Genomic DNA, 19,710 nt, shown 5'->3' on the forward strand with positions numbered 1-19,710 from the left:
TCCGAAATGCGCTGTAGTTTTGATTCATGATAGCGTAAGTGGCCTTATTCCTCCATAGTTCACTCTGCAGTAAAGTAACACGTGCTGTCAATGATGGTCGAATTTAGATACGGTTCTTGCCTGATACAGTCCGCAATCTGATACTACATGAGCTTCCCCTACTCTTGTAAAATATGTTGGTTCATTTGAAAATAAAAACTTTGTAACCACATCGTAAGATAAAATTTATCCAAACTTTTGTTTTCGGTCATATGGGAGATTCAGTCTTGAAATCGGATAGAAACACCGTGCAGTTTTCTGCGTGATATTGTTGAGTCTTGGCGGTATGGAACCACTTTATTAAATCGATAAGAGTGACGGGTTTATTTACAAAGCACTGTACAACATATAAATTAATAAATAAATATCTCAGAGAACGCTCGTCGCAGGAGTGCTTTACGTGCAGACGTGAGGTGGCGCCGGCCTGGGCAGGACGCTCCTCCAGAAGTCCACCCTGGCGGGCAGCAGGTCCCTGCGGGCCCGCAACTCGCGGCCCACCTCCAGGTACGCCGGGTCGTCGTCTGTGTGCGGCGGCCACGCCACGCCCACATTCGCCGAAGGCTTCCTGTTGGCAGTTCAGCGCAGGGTCACACAGCGATGCCGGCGCCGACATCTAGACTAGTGGAACAAGTGTGAGGCTACAGGGAAGACTGCACTCAGACCTTCCCCCAATGGTACGCGGCCCATTTACATTAATGTGACCGCCGCGTATGTTCTACATCTACATCTACATTTCTACTCCTCAAGCCACCCAACGGTGTGTGGCGCAGGGCACTTGACGTGCCACTGTCATTACCTCTCTTTCCTGTTCCAGTCACGTATGGTTCGAGGGAAGAACGACTGCCGGAAAGCCTCCGTGCGCGCTCTAATCTCTCTAATTTTACATTCGTGATCTCCTCGGGAGGTATAAGTAGGGTGAAGCAATATATTCGATGCCTCGTCCAGAAACGCACCCTTTCGAAACCTGGGCAGCAAGCCATACCGATATGCAGATCGCCTCTGTTGCAGAGTCTGCCACTTGAGTTTGCTAAACATCTCCGTAACGCTATCACGCTTACCAAATAACCCTGTGATGAAACCCTCTGCTCTTCTTTGGATCTTCTCTATCTCCTCCGATCTGGTACGGATCCCATACTGGTGAGCAATACTCAAGTATAGGTCGAACGAGTGTTTTGCAAACCACCTCCTTTGTTGATGGACTACACTTTCTAAGGACTCTCCCAATGAATCTCAACCTGGCACCCGCCTTACCAACAATTTTATATGATCATTCCACTTCAAATCGTTCTGAACGAATACTCCCAGATATTTTACAGAAGTAACTGCTACCAGTGTTTGTTCCGCTATCATACAGTCATACAATGAAGGATCCTTCTTTCTATGTATTCGCGATACATTACATTTGTCTATACTAAGGGTCAGTCAACGTGCAGTAACTACTCACAGACGGCAGGTGGTAGCATTAGCAATGGATGGTATGTAAGCTTGTTAGGGGCACGTGGGAAAAGTTTCAGTCGTTGTAATGCTGAAATGGTGCGATTTGTCCGTCGTCCATTGTCTATCGAGCCAAGGGTGGAATGGTTTCTGAAATGGCTAAGTTTGTAAATTGTTCGCGTGCTACCTTGGTTAAAGTATACCGTGCATGGAAAAATGGCGCTATCCGAAACCGGTTCCAGGACAGCTATGGTGCACCACAGGCCAAACGTGACAAAGGTAAACCGCTGCAGAGGCGTGTCGGACAACTGTTGAGTAACTGACACCCCAGATGAATCAAGCGACTGCCAAAAGTGTCTGCTCAACGACTGTTCGGCGAACGTTGCTGTTTATGGGCCTCCACAGCAGGCGCTTGATTAATGCACCCATGCTGACTGCAGTTCATCGGCGATGAAGGCTGGAATTTGCACGTCAGTACCGCAACTTGACGTCCACTGAGTACGACAGACGTCCTTTTTAGGTAAACCACGTTTTGTGCTCCATCGGACAGATGGCCGTTCCATTTTCGAGACGATCCAGGCTGGAGGAGGGCGCATTATGGTCTAGGCAATGTTCTCGTGGCATTGCCTGGATGATCTCGCTATTCTGGAAGGCACAATGGATGCATCTATCATTGAGGACCCTGTCCACTCCTACATGCTGTTTGTTTTTCCTAGACGTGATGGTATCTACCAGTAATGCAACGCGTCGTGTCACGCAGCCCACAGTGTATGTGAGTGGTTCGAAGAGCTACAGGATGAGTTTATTGTCCTTCCCTCACCACCAGTCCCTGGGTTTAAACCCAATCTAGAATCTGTAGCCTCAACCGAGAAAATTAGTGCGGCTGGACACGGTACCGGATTTGGAATGTCTCCATATCCCTGTCAGTACTTTCCAGAGAGTCTCACTAACTCTCTTCTTGCATGTCTCGCAGCGGTCTGTGCAGCTATATTTGGTTATTCAGGGTTTTGACAGGTGGTCACATAACGCGACTGAACAGTGTGTAACATTCCAGTCGTTCAAAATTTAGAGCTTTCATACAGTTGAGTGACGAAATTTCAGCGGTCATTGTAAAAAATTTGCAAATTTGTCGTAAGATCTTATGCGACCAAACTGCTGAGGTCGTGGTCCCTAAGCTTACACACTGCTTCATCTAACTTAAACTATCTTCCGTTATGGACAACACACACACACCCGTGCCCGAGGGAGGGCTCGAACTTCCGACGGGGGTAGCCGCGCGGACCGTGACAAGACGCCTAAGACAGCGCGGATAGCCCGCGCGGCCCAGCGCTCATTATCCCCCAAATGTTGTGATACAGAATTTCTTCTCTTTGCATATGGCGTTTTTGCACCTTTATTTGAGGGGTTTTGATGCAAACGTTTTGAGCACACATGAAGCACAACAGATCATTTTATAAAATTTATATGTATAGCCTTTAGCTGAATGTTGAGAGCGCTGCACTAAGGCGGCTTGTATTTTTGTATTTCATGAATACGCAGACGCAGTACTAACAGTGTTTCTGCGCCGTTAACTAAAGCCCGTGCGATATCTTTGTGTATCTGAGACCCAGGTGACACGCAGTAAATGTCATCTCTGTTACTGTTAATTTATTCTGAGATGTATCTATACTCTTTTTTTTTTTCTTACACCAGATAACTTTTCCTATGGAATACGAAGCATGAGAGGAAAACAGAGTAATATACATATACAATTATTCTGTCTCTCTCTTTCCTCTTTCTTTCTTTTGTATTGCTGATGGAGGCAATAAGAATATCTCCGTCTTTCATTAACAATAATAATTGAATTGTATTGTAAAATATTTATTGAAACAACAATTCACATGAGAGTTTTTGTATAGTTAATTACTATGTGACTGCTTACTTAACGTCATTTAGAATTACAAATGTTTTGTACTCAACATATCTTGCAGCCTTCATGCAGTTGATAAACGATAATACCTGTATAGACAAAGACAAGCGTGCATGTTTTTTATAGTTTTATTCCTCCAGACCACCAGCGAGCTACACGCTCATTGTCAGTGGTCCTATGGAACGTAAATTGTAAAACAATACATTACATTGTACAATATAGGCAATACGTTTGGGAGTAGAACGTGTTTATAAATTTATATAATTTGCGTTAGAGTGTGTAGTACGTACTTTCATTTTATTTGGATATCATCAAAGTATTTTTTTCCAGATCTTTGTGAATTATCTGATTTACAGCACGCCCTTGCACTAGTATGAATGAGACTAATCGTGCTGTCTAATACTCGTAATATATTTCGTCCTCACAAATGTTAAAGATATCACTTCGTGTGTATTTCTGTTTTATACGTTTATTATCAATGGACGAAACAAAGACATTATATACGTTACCTAAACCACACAAATGGATGTCTCTATAGGCCCTCTGGCTCCGCAGCTGTTGTGGCAGAGCACCTGAAGGAAAATTTGGAAAATATTTCGAGTAGATTTCCCGACCATGGTATAGTTCTGGGTGGAGATTTCAATTTGCCAGATATAGACTGGGAGACTCAAACGTTTATAGCGGGTGGCAGGGACAAAGAATCCAGTTAAATTTTTTTAAGTGCATCATCTGAAAACTACCTTGAGCAGCTAAACAGAGAACCCAATCGTGGCGATAACATATTAGATCTTCTGGTGACAAACAGACCCGAACTATTTGAAACAATTGACGCAGAACAGGGAATCAGCGATCATAAAGTGGTTACTGCATCGATGATTTCAGCCATAAATAGAAATTTTAAAAAAAGGTAGGAAGATTTCTCTGTTTAGAAAAAGTGACAAAAAGCAGATTTCAGAGTACTTGACGGCTCAACACAAAGTTTTTGTCTCAAGTACATATAGTGTTGAGGCTCAGTGGACAAAGTACAATATGTGTTAGATGAGTATGTGCCAAGCAAGATCGTAAGAGATGGAAAAGAGCCACAGTGGTACAACAAAAGAGTTAGAAAACTGCTGCGGAAGCAAAGGGAACTTCACAGCAAACATAAACATAGCCAATGCCTTGCAGACAAACAAAATTTACGCGAAGCAAAATGTAGTGTGAGGAGGGCTATGCGAGAGGCGTTCAATCAATTCGAAAGTAAAGTTCTATGTACTGACTTGGCAGAAAATCCTAAGAAATTTTGGTCTTATGTCAAAGCGGTAGGTGGATGAAAACAAAATGTCCAGACACTCTGTGACCAAAATGGTATTGAAACAGAGGATGGCAGACTAAAGGCCGAAATACTAAATATCTTTTTCCAAAGCTGTTTCACGGAGGAAGACTGCACTGTAGTTCCCTCTCTAGACAGTCGCACAGATGACAAAATCGTAGATATCGAAATAGACGACAGAGTGACAGAGAAACAATTAAAATCGCTCAAAAGAAGAAAGACCGCTAGACCTGATGGGATACCAGTTCGATTTTACACAGACTACGCGAAGGAACTTCTCCACCCTTCTTGCAGCGGTGTACCGTAGATATCTAGAAGAGCGTAGCGTTCCAAAGGATTGGAAAAGGGCACAGGTCATCCCCGTTTACAAGAAGGGGCGTCGAACAGATGTGCAGAACTATAGACCTATATCTCTAATGTCGATCAGTTGTAGAATATTGGAACACGTATTATGTTCGAGTATAATGACTTTTAGAAATTTACTCTGTAGGAATCAGCATCGGTTTCGAAAAAGACGATCTTGCGAAACCCAGCTCGCGCTATTCGTCGAAGAGACCCAGAGGGCCATAGACACGGGTCTCCAGGTAGATGCCGTGTTTCTTGACATCTGCAAGGCGTTCGATACAGTTTCCCACAGTCGTTTAATCAACAAAGTAAGAGCATATGGACTATCAGACTACTTGTGTGATTGGATTGAAGAGTTCCTAGATGACAGAAAGCAACATGTCATTCTCAATGGAGAGAAGTCTTCTGCAGGGGAGTGTCGTAGGACCGTTGCTATTAACAATATACATAAATGACCTTGTGGATAACATTGGAAGTTCACTGAGGCTTTTTGCGGATGATGCTGTAGTATATCGAGAGGTTGTAATAATGGAAAATTGTACTGAAATGTAGGAGTATCTGCAACGAATTGACTCATGATGCAGGGAATGGCAACTGAATCTCAATGTAGACAAATGTAATGTGCTGCGAATACACAGAAAGAAAGATCCTTTATCATTTAGCTACAATATAGCAGGTCAGCAACTGGGAGCAGTTAATTCCATAAATCATCTGGGATTAGGCATTAGGAGCGATTTACAATGGAATGGTCCTATAAAGTTGATCGTCGGTAAAGCAGATGCCAGACTGAGATTCATTGGAAGAATCCTAAGGAAATGCAATCCGAAAACAAAGGAAGTAGGTTACAGCACACTTGTTCGCCCACTGCTTGAATAGTGCTGAGCAGTGTGGGATCCGTACCAGATAAGGTTGATAGAAGAGATAGAGAAGATCCAAGGGAGAGCAGTGCGCTTCGTTACAGGATCATTTAGTAATCGCAAGAGCGTTACGAAGATGATAGATAAACTACAGTGGAAGACCTTTGCAGGAGAGATCCTCAGTAGCTCGGTACGGGCTTTTGTTGAAGTTCCGAGAACATACCTTCACCGAGGAGTCAAGCAGTCTATTGCTCCCTCCTACGTATATCTCGCGAAGAGACCATGAGGATAAAATCAGAGAGATTAGAGCACACACGGAGGCATACCGACAATCTTTCTTTCCACGAACAACACGAGAGCGGAATAGAAGGGAGAACCGATAGAGGTACTCAAAGTACCCTCCGTCACGCACCGTCGGGTGGCTTGCGGAGTATGGATGTAGATGTAGAAAACACTATAAAAACCAATACCCATGAAGCACTGTAATTGACGTCTTTGAGGACAAAATATATAACTGGCATTATACCACAATTAGCATCATTCATACCACTATGTAGACGAGCTGTGAATCAGATAAAATTGATAAAACATTTTCATAAATATCTGCAAAATATAAGTAACTTCTATATAAATTAACGTAATTACGCATAATTACAAACATGTCTCATAATACATAGCCCGTATCATATAATATTACACATTATGGTATTACACAGTATATCTTCTATAGGACCAGTGACGTTGAGCATGCAACTCGATAAGGGTCCGGCGGAATAAAAATATAAAAATCAAGCATTCTTATCTTTGTCTACAGATATAGAAAATGTTGTTTAACAGACTTCTTAGAAGATCAGTAAGGGCTTTTATAATTTTGTGCTTGAGAGTTTTTGAACTAGATTTAGAAGTTTAGCGTTGTTCCAGTAAACTGGAAACACAGATACCATTTATGGTCATTTCCGTAATTTTCTTCTCTCTACAATAGTACTGATATCCTCTGTACCAGAATAGCGAACTTGGGAACGATCGGTCTGTTTAAGAAATTTACTTACTATTATTATTATGTAAGACATGACAGTTGAGCTATTAACACTGTATATGAAGGAGACCGAATTCTGATCTATTTAAGGTGGGTCTCAGTCAACTTGGGCACGTGTGGCTAAGAGAGTTGTTTTCAGGTTCTGCCAAAAGTACCTTGGTCACTGTAAGTTGAATTGTCGACTGCAAATGATAACGATTATTTTTTATGGTTTTGTTAAAAAGAGTATGCTAGTCGGATGTGTCTGGATTTTTGCAGAGTGTACACTTTTCTAATGTCTTTTGACTGTTGTGTTTAGTGTACTGTCGCTTCGGAGTGGGTGTTACTCGAAGTGCAGCTATTGGAGAGCAAACTGATTAAAAGCGTTAATGAACAAAACACAGTACTTTCAGTCTGCCATAGAAAAAAAAGTCATTTGCCAGAACATTCCACACTGTGTTTGAGAGCAAGCATAATGATTTACCACAACTAACACTGCGCTATTTTGGTGGCACCCACACGGACTAGCACTAAAATTGTATTATTCCTGGAATTACTTTTTATGTTAGATTTACTATCTAATGTCATGGCGACTATATGATTGTTCTTGGGCAATTTGCACAGGGCAGCAAGTACTGGTTACTCGAGTATACTGACTAATGCTTGCTGTTTAAGGAATAAAGCTTTTCATCATCAGTGGAACTGGCATGGAAATAAACAGAGTGAATCACATAAAACTGTGGATCCCAAACCACATACCACTACTCCAAAAGAGAGCAGACAAGCGTAGCGTAAGCAGTCTGTTTAGTGTAGCTGTTACATTTCCTAAGTGTTCTGCCAACAAATCGAAGTCTTTGGTTTGGTTTCCCCACAGGATAATCTATGTTATCGTTCCAAATTAAGTTATTCCTAATTGTAATCCCTAAGTAGTAATTGTAATCCATAAGTATTTATCTGAGTTTACAGTCTTAGATTTGTGTGATCGGATTATTTTTAGTGCTCATATGGATGACTTCACACTTTACATGATTTTGAATCAATTGCCACTTTTTGCACCATACAGAAATCTTGTCTAAGCCTTTTTGCAATTGTTTTTGACCATCTAATGACTTTATATGAAGGTAAATGACAATATCAGCTGTAAACCATCTTAGTGGACTCCTCAGATTGTCTCCCAAATCATTTATGTACACCAGGAACAACAGAGGGTCTGCTGAATAACATTCCTTGGGGAACGCCAGGTATTATTTACGTCTTACTTTCCTTCAGTTATTAAGAACTGTAACCTTTCGGATAGGAAATCACAAATCCATTCACACAACTGAGACGATACTCCTTAGGAACGCAGTTTAACTAGAAATCGTTTGTGAGGAACGCTGTCAAAAGCGATATGGAAATCTAAAAATATCGAATCAATTTGACGTCCCCTGTCGACAGCACTCGTTACTTCGTGAGAATAAGGAGCTAGCTAGTTGTGTTTCACAAGAACTATATTTTCTGAATCCCTGTTTTCTCCAAAATGATGCATAATGTTCGAGCACAATATATGTTTAGCCTGCCGCTGTGGCCGAGCGGTTCTAGGCGCTTCTGTCCGGAACCGTGCTGCTGCTGCTGTCTCAGGTTCGAATCATGTCTCGGGCATGGATGTGTGTGATGTCCTTAGGTTAGTTAGGTTTAAGTAGTTCTAAGTCTAGGGGACTGATGACTTCAGTCCCATAGTGCTTAGAGCCAGTTTTTGAACAAAACATGTTTAAAAATCGTACTGCAAAAGGGCTCTGAACACCATGGGACTTAACTTCGGAGGTCATCAGTCCCCTAGAACTTAGCACTACTTAAACCTAACTAACCTAAGGACAGCAAACATATCCATGCTCGAGGCAGGATTCGAATCTGAGATCGTAGCGGTCGCACGTCTTGTTGCTATCTCTACCCTCTTCCTGTGTTCATCCTGCAGCCTTTGGAGCTGAAGCCCTTTTTGGCGCTTTCCCGAGACCCTCTATCCTAAAAAACCGCCCAGTCCCCTCCACATAGCCCCTGCTACCCATGTAGCCCCTTCCGGCGTGTTGTGGACTCCTAACCTATTTAGTGGAACCCGGAAACCCTTCGTCCTATCGCGAAAATAGACGAACCTGCAACGTAGATGGTGGCAGATTCGTCTGAACCTCCGGTATCAGATCCTCCACTCGGCTCTGTACCAAAGGCCACAGTCGGTTCTGTCAACGATTCTACGGATGGTGAGCTTCGCCTTCATCTCGCAAGTAAGACTGGAAGTCCATCCCTATAATACATCTCTCCATCACGAGCTGCATGGAAACGATTAGAAGAATCGTGTTAACTTCTGTACATTGGCACTAAGATAGGATACTCCAGATGTATCGTGTATCTTGTTTTGTGCTGATGCCACATTTACCATTCTTTGCCAGGTAAACCACCGAAACACGCATTCTCAATGTGTTGACAGTCCCTATTGGCTTCGTCAGCGTCCATGGAGCGTAAACGTATGATGTGGGATAGTGAAACATCAGCTCATAGGCCCGATTTTCATAGATGAAACACTGAACAGAAGATCCTAACAGAAGATATTCCACAGATACTAGAAAAACTTCCTCTGCAGTCTGGGAGGAACCTGTGGTACCAACGTGATGGCTGTCCAGTCCATAGTACACGCAGAACAACATGTCTTCACGAACTGTTTCCAAATCGTTGGATTGGACACAGAGGACCTATACCCTGGCTGTCCCTTTCCCCAAATTTGATGCCTATAGACTTTTTCCTGTGGGGAAAGTTGAAAACTCTGTGTACAATGACATACCAACTACACCCAATGGCAGGCAACGACATATACAGCAGCCTGCTCGAAAGTCTCCGCTAATATGCTAGAATGTTTGCAGTAGTCGTTCCATACCAGTCTGGAAGCGTGTATTACTGCCAGTGGTCATTTTGAACACAACCTGTGATGGTGAGTAGCTTCGTTACTGACCAGAATTCACGTGACTACTGTGAGCACTTACTTTGTTCTTTACTCTGTACTACCACAGGTATTAGACAAGTGTCGATTTAGCAACTTCTCAAAATACGATATCTCGTAAACGACGTGTTTCTGAATCGTGCAACAAACACCACTGACATTCTAATTTACCCTACTTTTAGTTTGCTAATGTCAATAGGCACTGATCCACTTAAAAACTGTATGTTTGCACAAAAAATACACTTTCTAAGTAGTATTACAATCCGTTTGTTGGCTAGAAATACGAGCCCCCGAATACCAATCCATTCTGTGAAAATCGCACATCAATAGCACTTTCCATTTTCGCAATACTCTGTAGCAACACATCAGTTTGTATGCGGGAAGAAAAACTGCATAGTGGGAGGCGTCAATTCATTTATTATTCGCAATACTTATGACTGAAGTATGTAAATGGTTCAAGTCACTGCGAGTCGAGGGTAAAGATTTACGATCGACATCTGAAAGTTATTTATGTCCACCATTGGAGCTTTCAGGGCTTTACATGCAGTCACATTAGTGACTGCGGCCAGAAGTCAAACGCTCTTAAGCCCAATTCCCATTAGGGGCTAACACACGGGAAAGCCCGCGGTAGCCTCTAGATAGGTTTAGCATCTAGAACGTCATTAGAGGTTCAGTATTGTGGTCTGTACATGTTGAAACACTTCCTCTGCCGTATGACGTGCCACAGCTAATGTAATCACAGCTAGCATGCTCTCCGTGTGATGTGAATTATTAACTCGTTGCATCTGTTTGATTTGTTGCTTGAGTGCCGTTAACGCAATCTACTTCTCCTTCCTGTATCCATTCCCCAACACCTATATATCAAACCACATCTGCTTCGACAAATATGATTTTGACTCAAAAATAAAGACCAATTTTAAAAGAAACCTTGACAAACAAGGAAAAAACTGGCAACGAGAGAAAATGTGTTCCGTCTAAGGAGTGTAAAACCTCGTTCCTCATTCATCACATAACAAAATACAACTTGAAACTCATATCCTAAGTACACCGACTTTTTTTGCATTATACACAGATCTCTTAAATAGGCACTGTAGTGATATCTAAAGGAATAACGTGGCATGTCACGCTTGTCGAGCGAATCTCTGTCAATGTCCCTACATTAGAGGCTGTGTCGTACTCTTGCTAGCAACGTGGAACCCAAGTTATTGCCGTATGTGCTGAATATCGAGGAGCTGCTGTCGACAACAACCACTGGTTCAGTAGTTTACACACATAGGACAAGACACGTTAGAGTGGAGAAGTTGAAAATCGTTTAGAAAATTTCTGCGTTCAGTCTAATTATTTCGTACTGCACTGCGGCACTTGTCTTGATTGTGAGATGAAGTCGTAGACACGTGCACGTAAGTGCCGTAATAATAAAAGTGGAATCGAGCAAATGCTGCATTTCGGATATTCATTTTCTGGGCCATGTGAAGACCCTCAGAGTTCTAAGGGATTTCGCTTTCAGACTTGATTAATACTACATAAACATCACTATTCAAGAATTATGAACCACAAGAACTTCATTTTGCTCTGACATCACAACCAGTACTTCTCAATCATTTCTGGACACATTTATATTATGACAAAAGAGTTTCCAATTGACAAACACAGGAATAAATTTAAAGCATCTCTTCTGTGGTTGTAATTCTTCTCTCAATAGTTACGATAAAACTAGAAGAACCGTAGGGAACAAGGTGATATTCTATGAATAAATAATTAATAAATACAAATAAGTTACAACATGTTATTAGCAGCAAAGAATGAAAACATCCACATTGAAAAACTGTTCTTCAGGAAAACTGCATTCACTTCCAAAATGGTTTGACAATGTTTCACATAGGAAATGACTAAATATGGGTCATGGGAAGTACTGCCCATTGGCTGGTTCTAGACCACTCTGCACTGTTGCCAGTTTTTTCCCTGTGACATCACTGATGATATCATGCACTGTTGACAAAATTCTCCCCTTCCTCCACCCTCTGACAATGCCCAGTTTCCCTATGTATGGAATGTTGGGAAATCCGAAGCAGGCAAGGTTATCCCCTACTCCTATGACAGCAATGTGAAACTAGTATGCTTGTCCTAAGTGTATATTGGCGGTAAATAAAAAAAATGCAAGATGTGCAAGTGTCGTACTGTCTAAAATCTAAGATGACGGACCACGGAATACAGAGCCAGCCTGCATGGTTATTAGATTTTCCCTATTGTGTGACAGCCAGCCTGCACGTTTGTCAGGTCACTTGGTCTAAGTTTAGAGAACAGTGCAGTCTGCATGTTTAACCCCTCTCTGATGTCAGATTCGAAACGAATTCCCTCACGCCAGGAAGCCTAAGTTTGAAATGGTGGAATATTCAAAGAACTCACAAGCTGTAAGTTTAAAATAGTGGGAAATTAAGAATAATGTTCACATGGCCTAAGTTTAAAATGATAATAAATTCTAAAATGCTCTTACCTAAGTTTAAAATATAAAGGAAACCTAATGGTTGTCATAACTAGAAAATTTATCTGATACAGAATGTGTACCCTAGCACACCCGGTGTGATCAATATGGCGACACAGCTTTCAGATGCATTTCTAAGGCTACACAATTTTACATTTACACGTGGTCTAATTGTAGAACTGGATGATTTCTGGCCTTTCTGTCGTCTGGAAACCGATGCTGTAACCTTCCCGTGTATGAAATCTATTGCAGCTCCTAACATACATTCACCTAGAAAAGTTCTCCCCTAGAGATCTCCAGACACTATGGTCACAAACTTTAGTGCGCTGAAACTTCTGTACAGTAACCGTAAAAGGGTTGCAATGACCACATAGTTTTTGATATCTGATGTTACATTCTTTAACTAACATCGAATTTTTTTTGTAGTTCAAATGGTTCAAATGGCTCTGAGCACTATGGGACTTAACATCTGTGGTCATCAGTCCCCTAGAACTTAGAACTACTCAAACCTAACTAACCTAAGGACATCACACACATCCATGCCCGAGGCAGGATTCGGACCTGCGACCGTAGCAGTCGCGCGGTTTTTTTTGTAGTATGCAGGCTTTGGTGCGAATTAAATTTTAACAGTAGCCATTTCTGAGAAGAGTTCTAATTGGATAGTATGGACCACACAAATGAAGATCCTCTTAGAAGCACATTAGTATACCGTTTACACCAAATAAGACATCGATTCTGAGTGACACAAACCCTTTATAAATTTCCAGAGGTATATGACGACAAATGTTTACGAAATTCACGTCTGATTGCGGTTTGGTAACTGTGTTATGTTCTCATTATTTTAACAGAATGGGTACCAGCGAACATATCAGCCAACGTAAAAGCATCAGGTGCCTTGTAGGGCTCGGGGATGAACAGAGTGACAAGAGTTTCACATGTAGGTAAGAAAAAGGGCATGCAGCTACTTTCCAGTGTACAGCAGCTACCCATTCAACTACGTTACAAGGTCGTGAAGTGAAAACATATGAAGATTACCGTAAATATGAGAACTTTAATGTTTAAACAATTACCACAGTGTGTGTATATTGGATGGCACAGGAGAAGAACTGTTATTTTTATAAACAAATGTTACATACTGAGACATTTGTTGAGATAGCTACAACCAAAAAGTCCTGCATCACAATTGAAGTCGTTTCATCAGCTGTGCAGTAGGGTAGGAATGCTATTTTATTTGTTTACACGACTGTAGGGGACATCAGCAGGTCACAACATCTGTCTATCCTGGCCACTTGTTGACAAACTGCCTGTTCGGTTCTGTCTTGGGTTCTTCGGCCGACGTTCATATGATGATTTTATTGACGTTTCGCCAGCACGAGTGGCTGGCATTGTCAAAGCCTCACCCTCCATTGCCGGTGGTGAACTGGAGCCGAGCTCTCGGCCGCAGACTATATGTACCTGGCGCGCCAACGTCCGAGGGCTTCTCGTCGGTCATTTCCGGTGCGCTTGTTCTCTTGCTACCTAAGACGGTTGTTCGCTGCAGTACGGGAAGCCAGGATCCGTTTACCTTAAGGCTTTCGTCTTTCTTCTTGAAGCTATTCGGGTGTTTTTGTATTTCTACAGCTTTTCTGAACAAGCTGGTGTGATAGTGCTTCTCTGCAGCCAGAACTTACGTGTCGGCGAATTTTATTACGTGGTCGGTCTCACTCAGTGCGTGCTCTGCCACGGCCGATTTCTGGACCTGCCCCAACCTGCAATGTCGCTAATGTTCTTAGATCCTGGTGTAGATTGATCGTCCAGTCATTCCGACATAATGTTTTCCGCATGTGCATGGTATACGGTATATTCCCGACATTGCAAGTAGGTCCCTTTTTTCCTTTGCCGATCTGAGGCACTATTTGATCTCCTTGTCGGTTTGAAAATCGTCTTTACGCCGTATTTGCGCAATAAACGGCCGATTCTGTCCGTCACTCTGGGCAAAGTATGACAGAAAGGCCGTTCCGGAAATATCTTTTTCTGATTCTTTACTTCGCTGAGTATTTGCCTCTGTTACACTTCTAATATAATTTGTGGAGTACCTATTGATCCTCAGAAAACTTTCCAGATGTTGCATTTCGCGTCTGAGGTGCTGCGGTTCACATATTCGTCCTGCTCGCTTTATGAGCATATTAATAGTGCCTCTTTTCTGGTTGGAGTCGTGGTTGGATAGACTGTGCAGGTATCGTCCGTGTGTGTCGGTTTTCGATACACGCTGTGTCCCAAATTTTCTGCACCCCTTGTGATCAGCATATCTAAAAATGGCAGTTCTTTGTCCTTTTTATACTTCCATGGTAAATTTTATGTTGGCATGGAGGCTGTTCAAGTGTCGTAGGAAGTCACCGAGCTGTTCTTCACCATGGCTCCACGCAACGATAGTATCTTCGACGTATCTGTACCACACCTTAGGTTTGAAAGTGGCCAAGTTCAGTGCCTGTATAAAGAACACACAGATTGAGACTGACCACGTAATAAAATTCGCCGACACTGAAGTTCTGGCTGTAGAGAAGCACTACCATACCAGCTTGTTCAGAGAAGGTGTAGAAATACAAAAACACGCGAACAGCTTCAACAAGAAAGAGGAAAGCCTTAAGGTAAACGGATCCTGGCTTCCCGTACTGCAGCGAACGACCGTCGCAGGTAGGAAGAGGAGAACCGCACCGGAAATGACCGCGGAGAAGCCCTCGGTCGTTGGCGCGTCAGGTACATATAGTCTGCGGCCGCGAGCTCGGCTCCAGTTCACCACCGGCAATGGAAGGTGAGGCTTTGACAATGCCAGCCACTCGTGATGGCGAAACATCAGTAAAATCATCAGATGAATGTCGGCCGAAGAACCCGAGACAGAAGACATTAGACCTGATCATGCTGCGACCCGACTTCGAGTGACAGCCACCACAGGCTGGCCGGCCGGTGTGGCCGAGCGGCTCTAGGCGCTTCAGTCTGGAACCGCGCGACCGCTACGGTCGCAGGTTCGAATCCTGCCTTGGGCATGGTTGTGTGTGATGTCCTCAGGTTAGTTAGGTTTAAGTAGTTCTAAGTTCTAGGGGACTGATGACCTCAGATGTTAAGTCCCATAGTGGTCAGAGCCATTTGAATCATTTGAACCACAGGCTGCGAGCATACAGAGATTCCCTCTACAGTAGCGCGTGACACTGGCAGCATACGGTACAGCAAATATTTCTCAAAATATTTGCATAACTGACGTTTTGCTTTTCCGCACAACACTTTGAGCAATATTCACACTCACTGAAAGGTGGTCGTAACAACTGATTTTGACATTAATAATCTTGCTCTGCATGCCAGCGAAGAACGGTGTGCGTCTTTTTTTGCATAGTGGCTGATGCCGCGGCTAGAGGTCGGCAATCGGTGCACAGCCCTTCTCACATGCATCGCCGTGGACGCAGCATGGTGAGGCATGCCAAAAAACAGCTGCAGCTCTTCCCGTACCCACCGTCAGATTGCAATAAACGTGGCCAGGTGGAAGAGGGAACTGCATTACGTCATGGCCTTCTCCCACAGTCGTCTCGGCAGTCCGTCGGACATATAAAAAACTAAGTGGGCTTGCGTCCACACCCCCAACAGGAAATCAAAACACACGTAGTATGTAACACTCCTATATTCCCTGTAACTGTTGCAAATACAAAATGCCGAAAGAAAGCACGTTCCGTTGTTCATTACGTATGTATATGTACAGGGGGACATAGAAAAACGAGAACATTTCCACAATCCTATAAAACTACAAGCGATGAAGGAAAGAAATAGCATTCATAGTAATTGAAACCTTTCAATTTCGCCATTTACAAAACACTGATGGCATTTGTCATTTTTTTTAAATTACGTCCTTTAGATGGCGTTCTCCTGTACGAATACATTTGTGAAATTCGCTGTTAAGATTCCTCATTGACTGCTGCAACCTCTCAGCTGCAATACTGTGAATTGCATCCCGAATTATCCTTTGTAACTCATCCAGAGTTCTTGGTCGAGTCGTGTAGACTTTTTTCTTGAGGTAGCTCCACAAGAAAAAATCACAAACTGATAAATCTGGTGATCTAGGGGGCCAGAGAATGTTGCAGAATCGTGATATCACATGGCTGCCAAACAATTCTCGCACATATGTCATTAACTGCCGTGTAGTGTGTGATGTCGCTCCGTCCTTTTGAAACCAGGCTTCTTGAACGGTTGGAAAGTTATACAATGCAGGTGTTACGGAAGTTCGTGACATCTCCACGTAACGACCGGAATTGACAGTTATTGTTTTTCCCAGTTCATTTGCGAAAAAATACGATCTGATAATCCCATATGATGAAACGCCACACTGTACTTGTCACTTTACTAGCGTATAAAGGGCGCTCATGAACGTCATTAGGATTTTTGTTTGCCCAGTAATGGTAGTTTTATTTATTCGCATAATCTGTGAGATGAAAATGTCTCTCACCTGACACCGACAGTTGGTTTAGAAATTCATCGTCGTTGTTTATTTTTGTTATCATTTGTTGACAGAATCCTAATATTAGACGGTAATCGTTGTCCTTCAGTTATTCCCGTATCTGTAGTTAGTAAATCAAGATCAAGAATTCTGTGAACACTCTCCTGGGACATTGTAACCACTGCTTCATGCTTACGAATTGAACGCCGTGGGCTCCGTAACACAGACTCGCGTACGACATCAATGTTCGCTGGAGAACGCACACTTTTTAGTCGTCCTGTTGGTTTCTTCTTGAGGGCAGATCCAGTCTCTTCAAAGTTATTAATCCAGCATTTTATCGTGTGTTTCGACGGAACGGCATCATGCCGTCCTAAATTATAAAAACGTCGAAACTCCCTCTGCGTCGCTACGAAACTATTATTGTTTTTATAAAACATTTTTATGGCTAACGCACGCTGTTGTCCGTTTTTCTGATCCATGATTACTGAAATGGAGGACTGTTTATTCGCTAACTGTCGAGAACCCGCAGTGCTGCCACCCGCCCATGTCTACCACTACTGATTTCAAACATTCCCGTTTTCTGTGTCACCCTGTAAGTGTGTATGCATGTATGTCACACACTCACGTTTGATACTTACGACAGAATAAATAAATCTGCCCACCTTCCATTTGGTCGATGTCTCGGTCTTTTCTAACCTCCTAGAACCTTGCAAAGTACTTCTTTAGTTCATAATTCGTCACCTAATTATTTATTCAGTTAATCTCCATTTAGTTTTTGTTATAGTGACAATTGCGTTCTTTCACTGCAATCTGTTCTATGATCCATTTGTTGTTTCACCTGTTTCTGCCAATAATTCCCAACATCCATCTCTTAATTACTCGCTGAGCAACCGTCAGTTTTGGACGATTTTTCCCATTAAAAGCCCCTTTGTCGAATTTTTTCTAAAATTCCCTTTCTGGACATTTTGCAGACTTAGATCACTCCCACCCTGTTTCACAAGCCGCTATAGGAATTGTAAAGGATGAGACACTTGTAAGTAGGCTGTTTAGGTTTTCTTATTGGTAACGCCACATAGCGCTCGGTATGAAAAAATCATTGGCTGTGCCGTGTGCAGTCTGTGTTTAGTCTGCATTGTTGTCTGCCATTGTAGTGTTGGGCAGCGGCAGCTGGATGCTAACAGCGCGTAGCGTTGCGCAGTTGGAGGTGAGCCACCAGCAGTGGTGGACGTGGGGAGAGAGATGGCGGAGTTTTGAAATTTGTAAGACTTGGTGTCATGAACTGATATTTATATTATGACTATAAAGGTAAATACATTGTTTGTTCTCTATTAAAATCTTTCATTTGCTAACTGTGCCTATCAGTAGTTAGTGACTTCCGTAGTTTGAATCTTTTAGTTAGCTGGCAGTAGTGGCGCTCGCTGTATTGCAGTAGTTCGAGTAACGAAGATTTTTGTGAGGTAAGTGGTTTGTGAAACATATAGATTAATGTTAGTCAGGGCCATTCTCTTGTAGGGATTACTGAAAGTCAGATTGCGTTGCGCAAAAAAATATTGTGTGTCAGTTTAAGCACAGTCGTGTATAATTTTTCAAAGGGGAGGTTTCATATGACGACCCTTAGCCGAGGATACCTCACTGGAATCCTCTGATTTTTTTCTTGTAGTTTGTGTAATTAGTGTAGATTTTGTTTATTGCTAGCGCGTAATTGTAGAGAGAATCTCCTTTGTAGTTGTAGTCTTTCATTGTTGTACAGTAAAACAGTTGTGGCATGCATGTAGTTTTGCACGAAGTATTTCGCAACTGCGCTTGCAATTAACTAGATATGATTTTAAGTGCTATGTTAATGTGTTTTCTTATTTTTGCTCTTCAAATTGTGCTTTTCTGTGTTATCGTGTGAAATATTGTGACAATAATGGCGTGTGAAAAACGTAATACTAGGCTCCAAAGTAAACTGAGAAATGACAGTGAAGACGAAAGCAGTGTGTTAGCGCCACCATGTAATGAATTAACTAATGTTCAAAGTAGTAATTTGGTAATTGTGCACAGGGAAATGGAGCGGGCTGCAAATAATGGTGTAGGCAGTGAAACAATTAGTGAACAGGGAAGCATTATCGATCGATCGGTCGGCAACAGCTCGCCCCAGGATTCCGAAATGAGAGGACACAATCTTGCAAATACTGTAGATTCAGGTTTTGCGTCCTCACCGTTTTTTCAAACTGCGAATATTGCCGGTTCAAATGCATTGCCGAATAGCACTGAGGAACATGTTTCAGACACCAGTGCATTGTTATTACAATTAATGCAACAAATGGGACAAAAGCTTCAAAAGTTAGACACAATGGAAGAAAATCTTCAAAAGTTATACACAACGCTTGAACAAAATCAGAAACAAATAGGACAAAATCTTCAAAAGTTAGGCACAATGGAACAAAATCAGAGACAAACACAGCAAAAGCTTCAAAAGTTAGACACAATGGAACAAAATCTTCAAAAGTTAGACACAATGGAACAAAAGTTTCAAAAGTTAGACACCACACTTGAACAAACACGTGAAGATTTAACTAATGAGTTACATTGAATCGAAAAGTCAAAAAGTCTGTAATGACGTAAAAACACAAATTTGTGAGCATTTTCAACCTATTTTTTCGCGGCATGAAAATGCATTACAGAATCACGAAGCAGCCATAAAAGAACTACAAACTATTGTTCGTGAAAATCACTACGCCTTGCAAGCTAAAATGGACTCAGTTGCATCCACCGATTCGGTTACGCAACTTGCAAGAACTCAGGAAAACTTAAAGGACACAGTTGATTCGATTTCAACACAAATGGACACTCTGAAACTTGGTTCAGAAAAACACACTGAGGAAATGTGTTCACTATCGGAGAAAGT

At 42.2% G+C, this 19,710-nt stretch overlaps 1 protein-coding gene across 1 annotated transcript in view; it reads right to left on the minus strand.

The window, feature by feature from the left end:
• Positions 1-279: 279 nt before the first annotated feature.
• The window catches only part of LOC126334681 (esterase E4-like), a 178,367-nt gene continuing 158,936 nt past the window's right edge, over positions 280-19,710 (minus strand). Inside the window, exon 12 of the mRNA XM_049997157.1 lies at positions 280-604. Within this exon, the coding sequence (XP_049853114.1) occupies positions 436-604 (169 nt within the window). The 3' untranslated portion in view covers positions 280-435. The remainder of the gene's footprint in view (positions 605-19,710) is intronic.

Source organism: Schistocerca gregaria, chromosome 2 (genome assembly GCF_023897955.1).
Source record: "Schistocerca gregaria isolate iqSchGreg1 chromosome 2, iqSchGreg1.2, whole genome shotgun sequence".
NCBI classification, from domain to species: domain Eukaryota; kingdom Metazoa; phylum Arthropoda; class Insecta; order Orthoptera; family Acrididae; genus Schistocerca; species Schistocerca gregaria.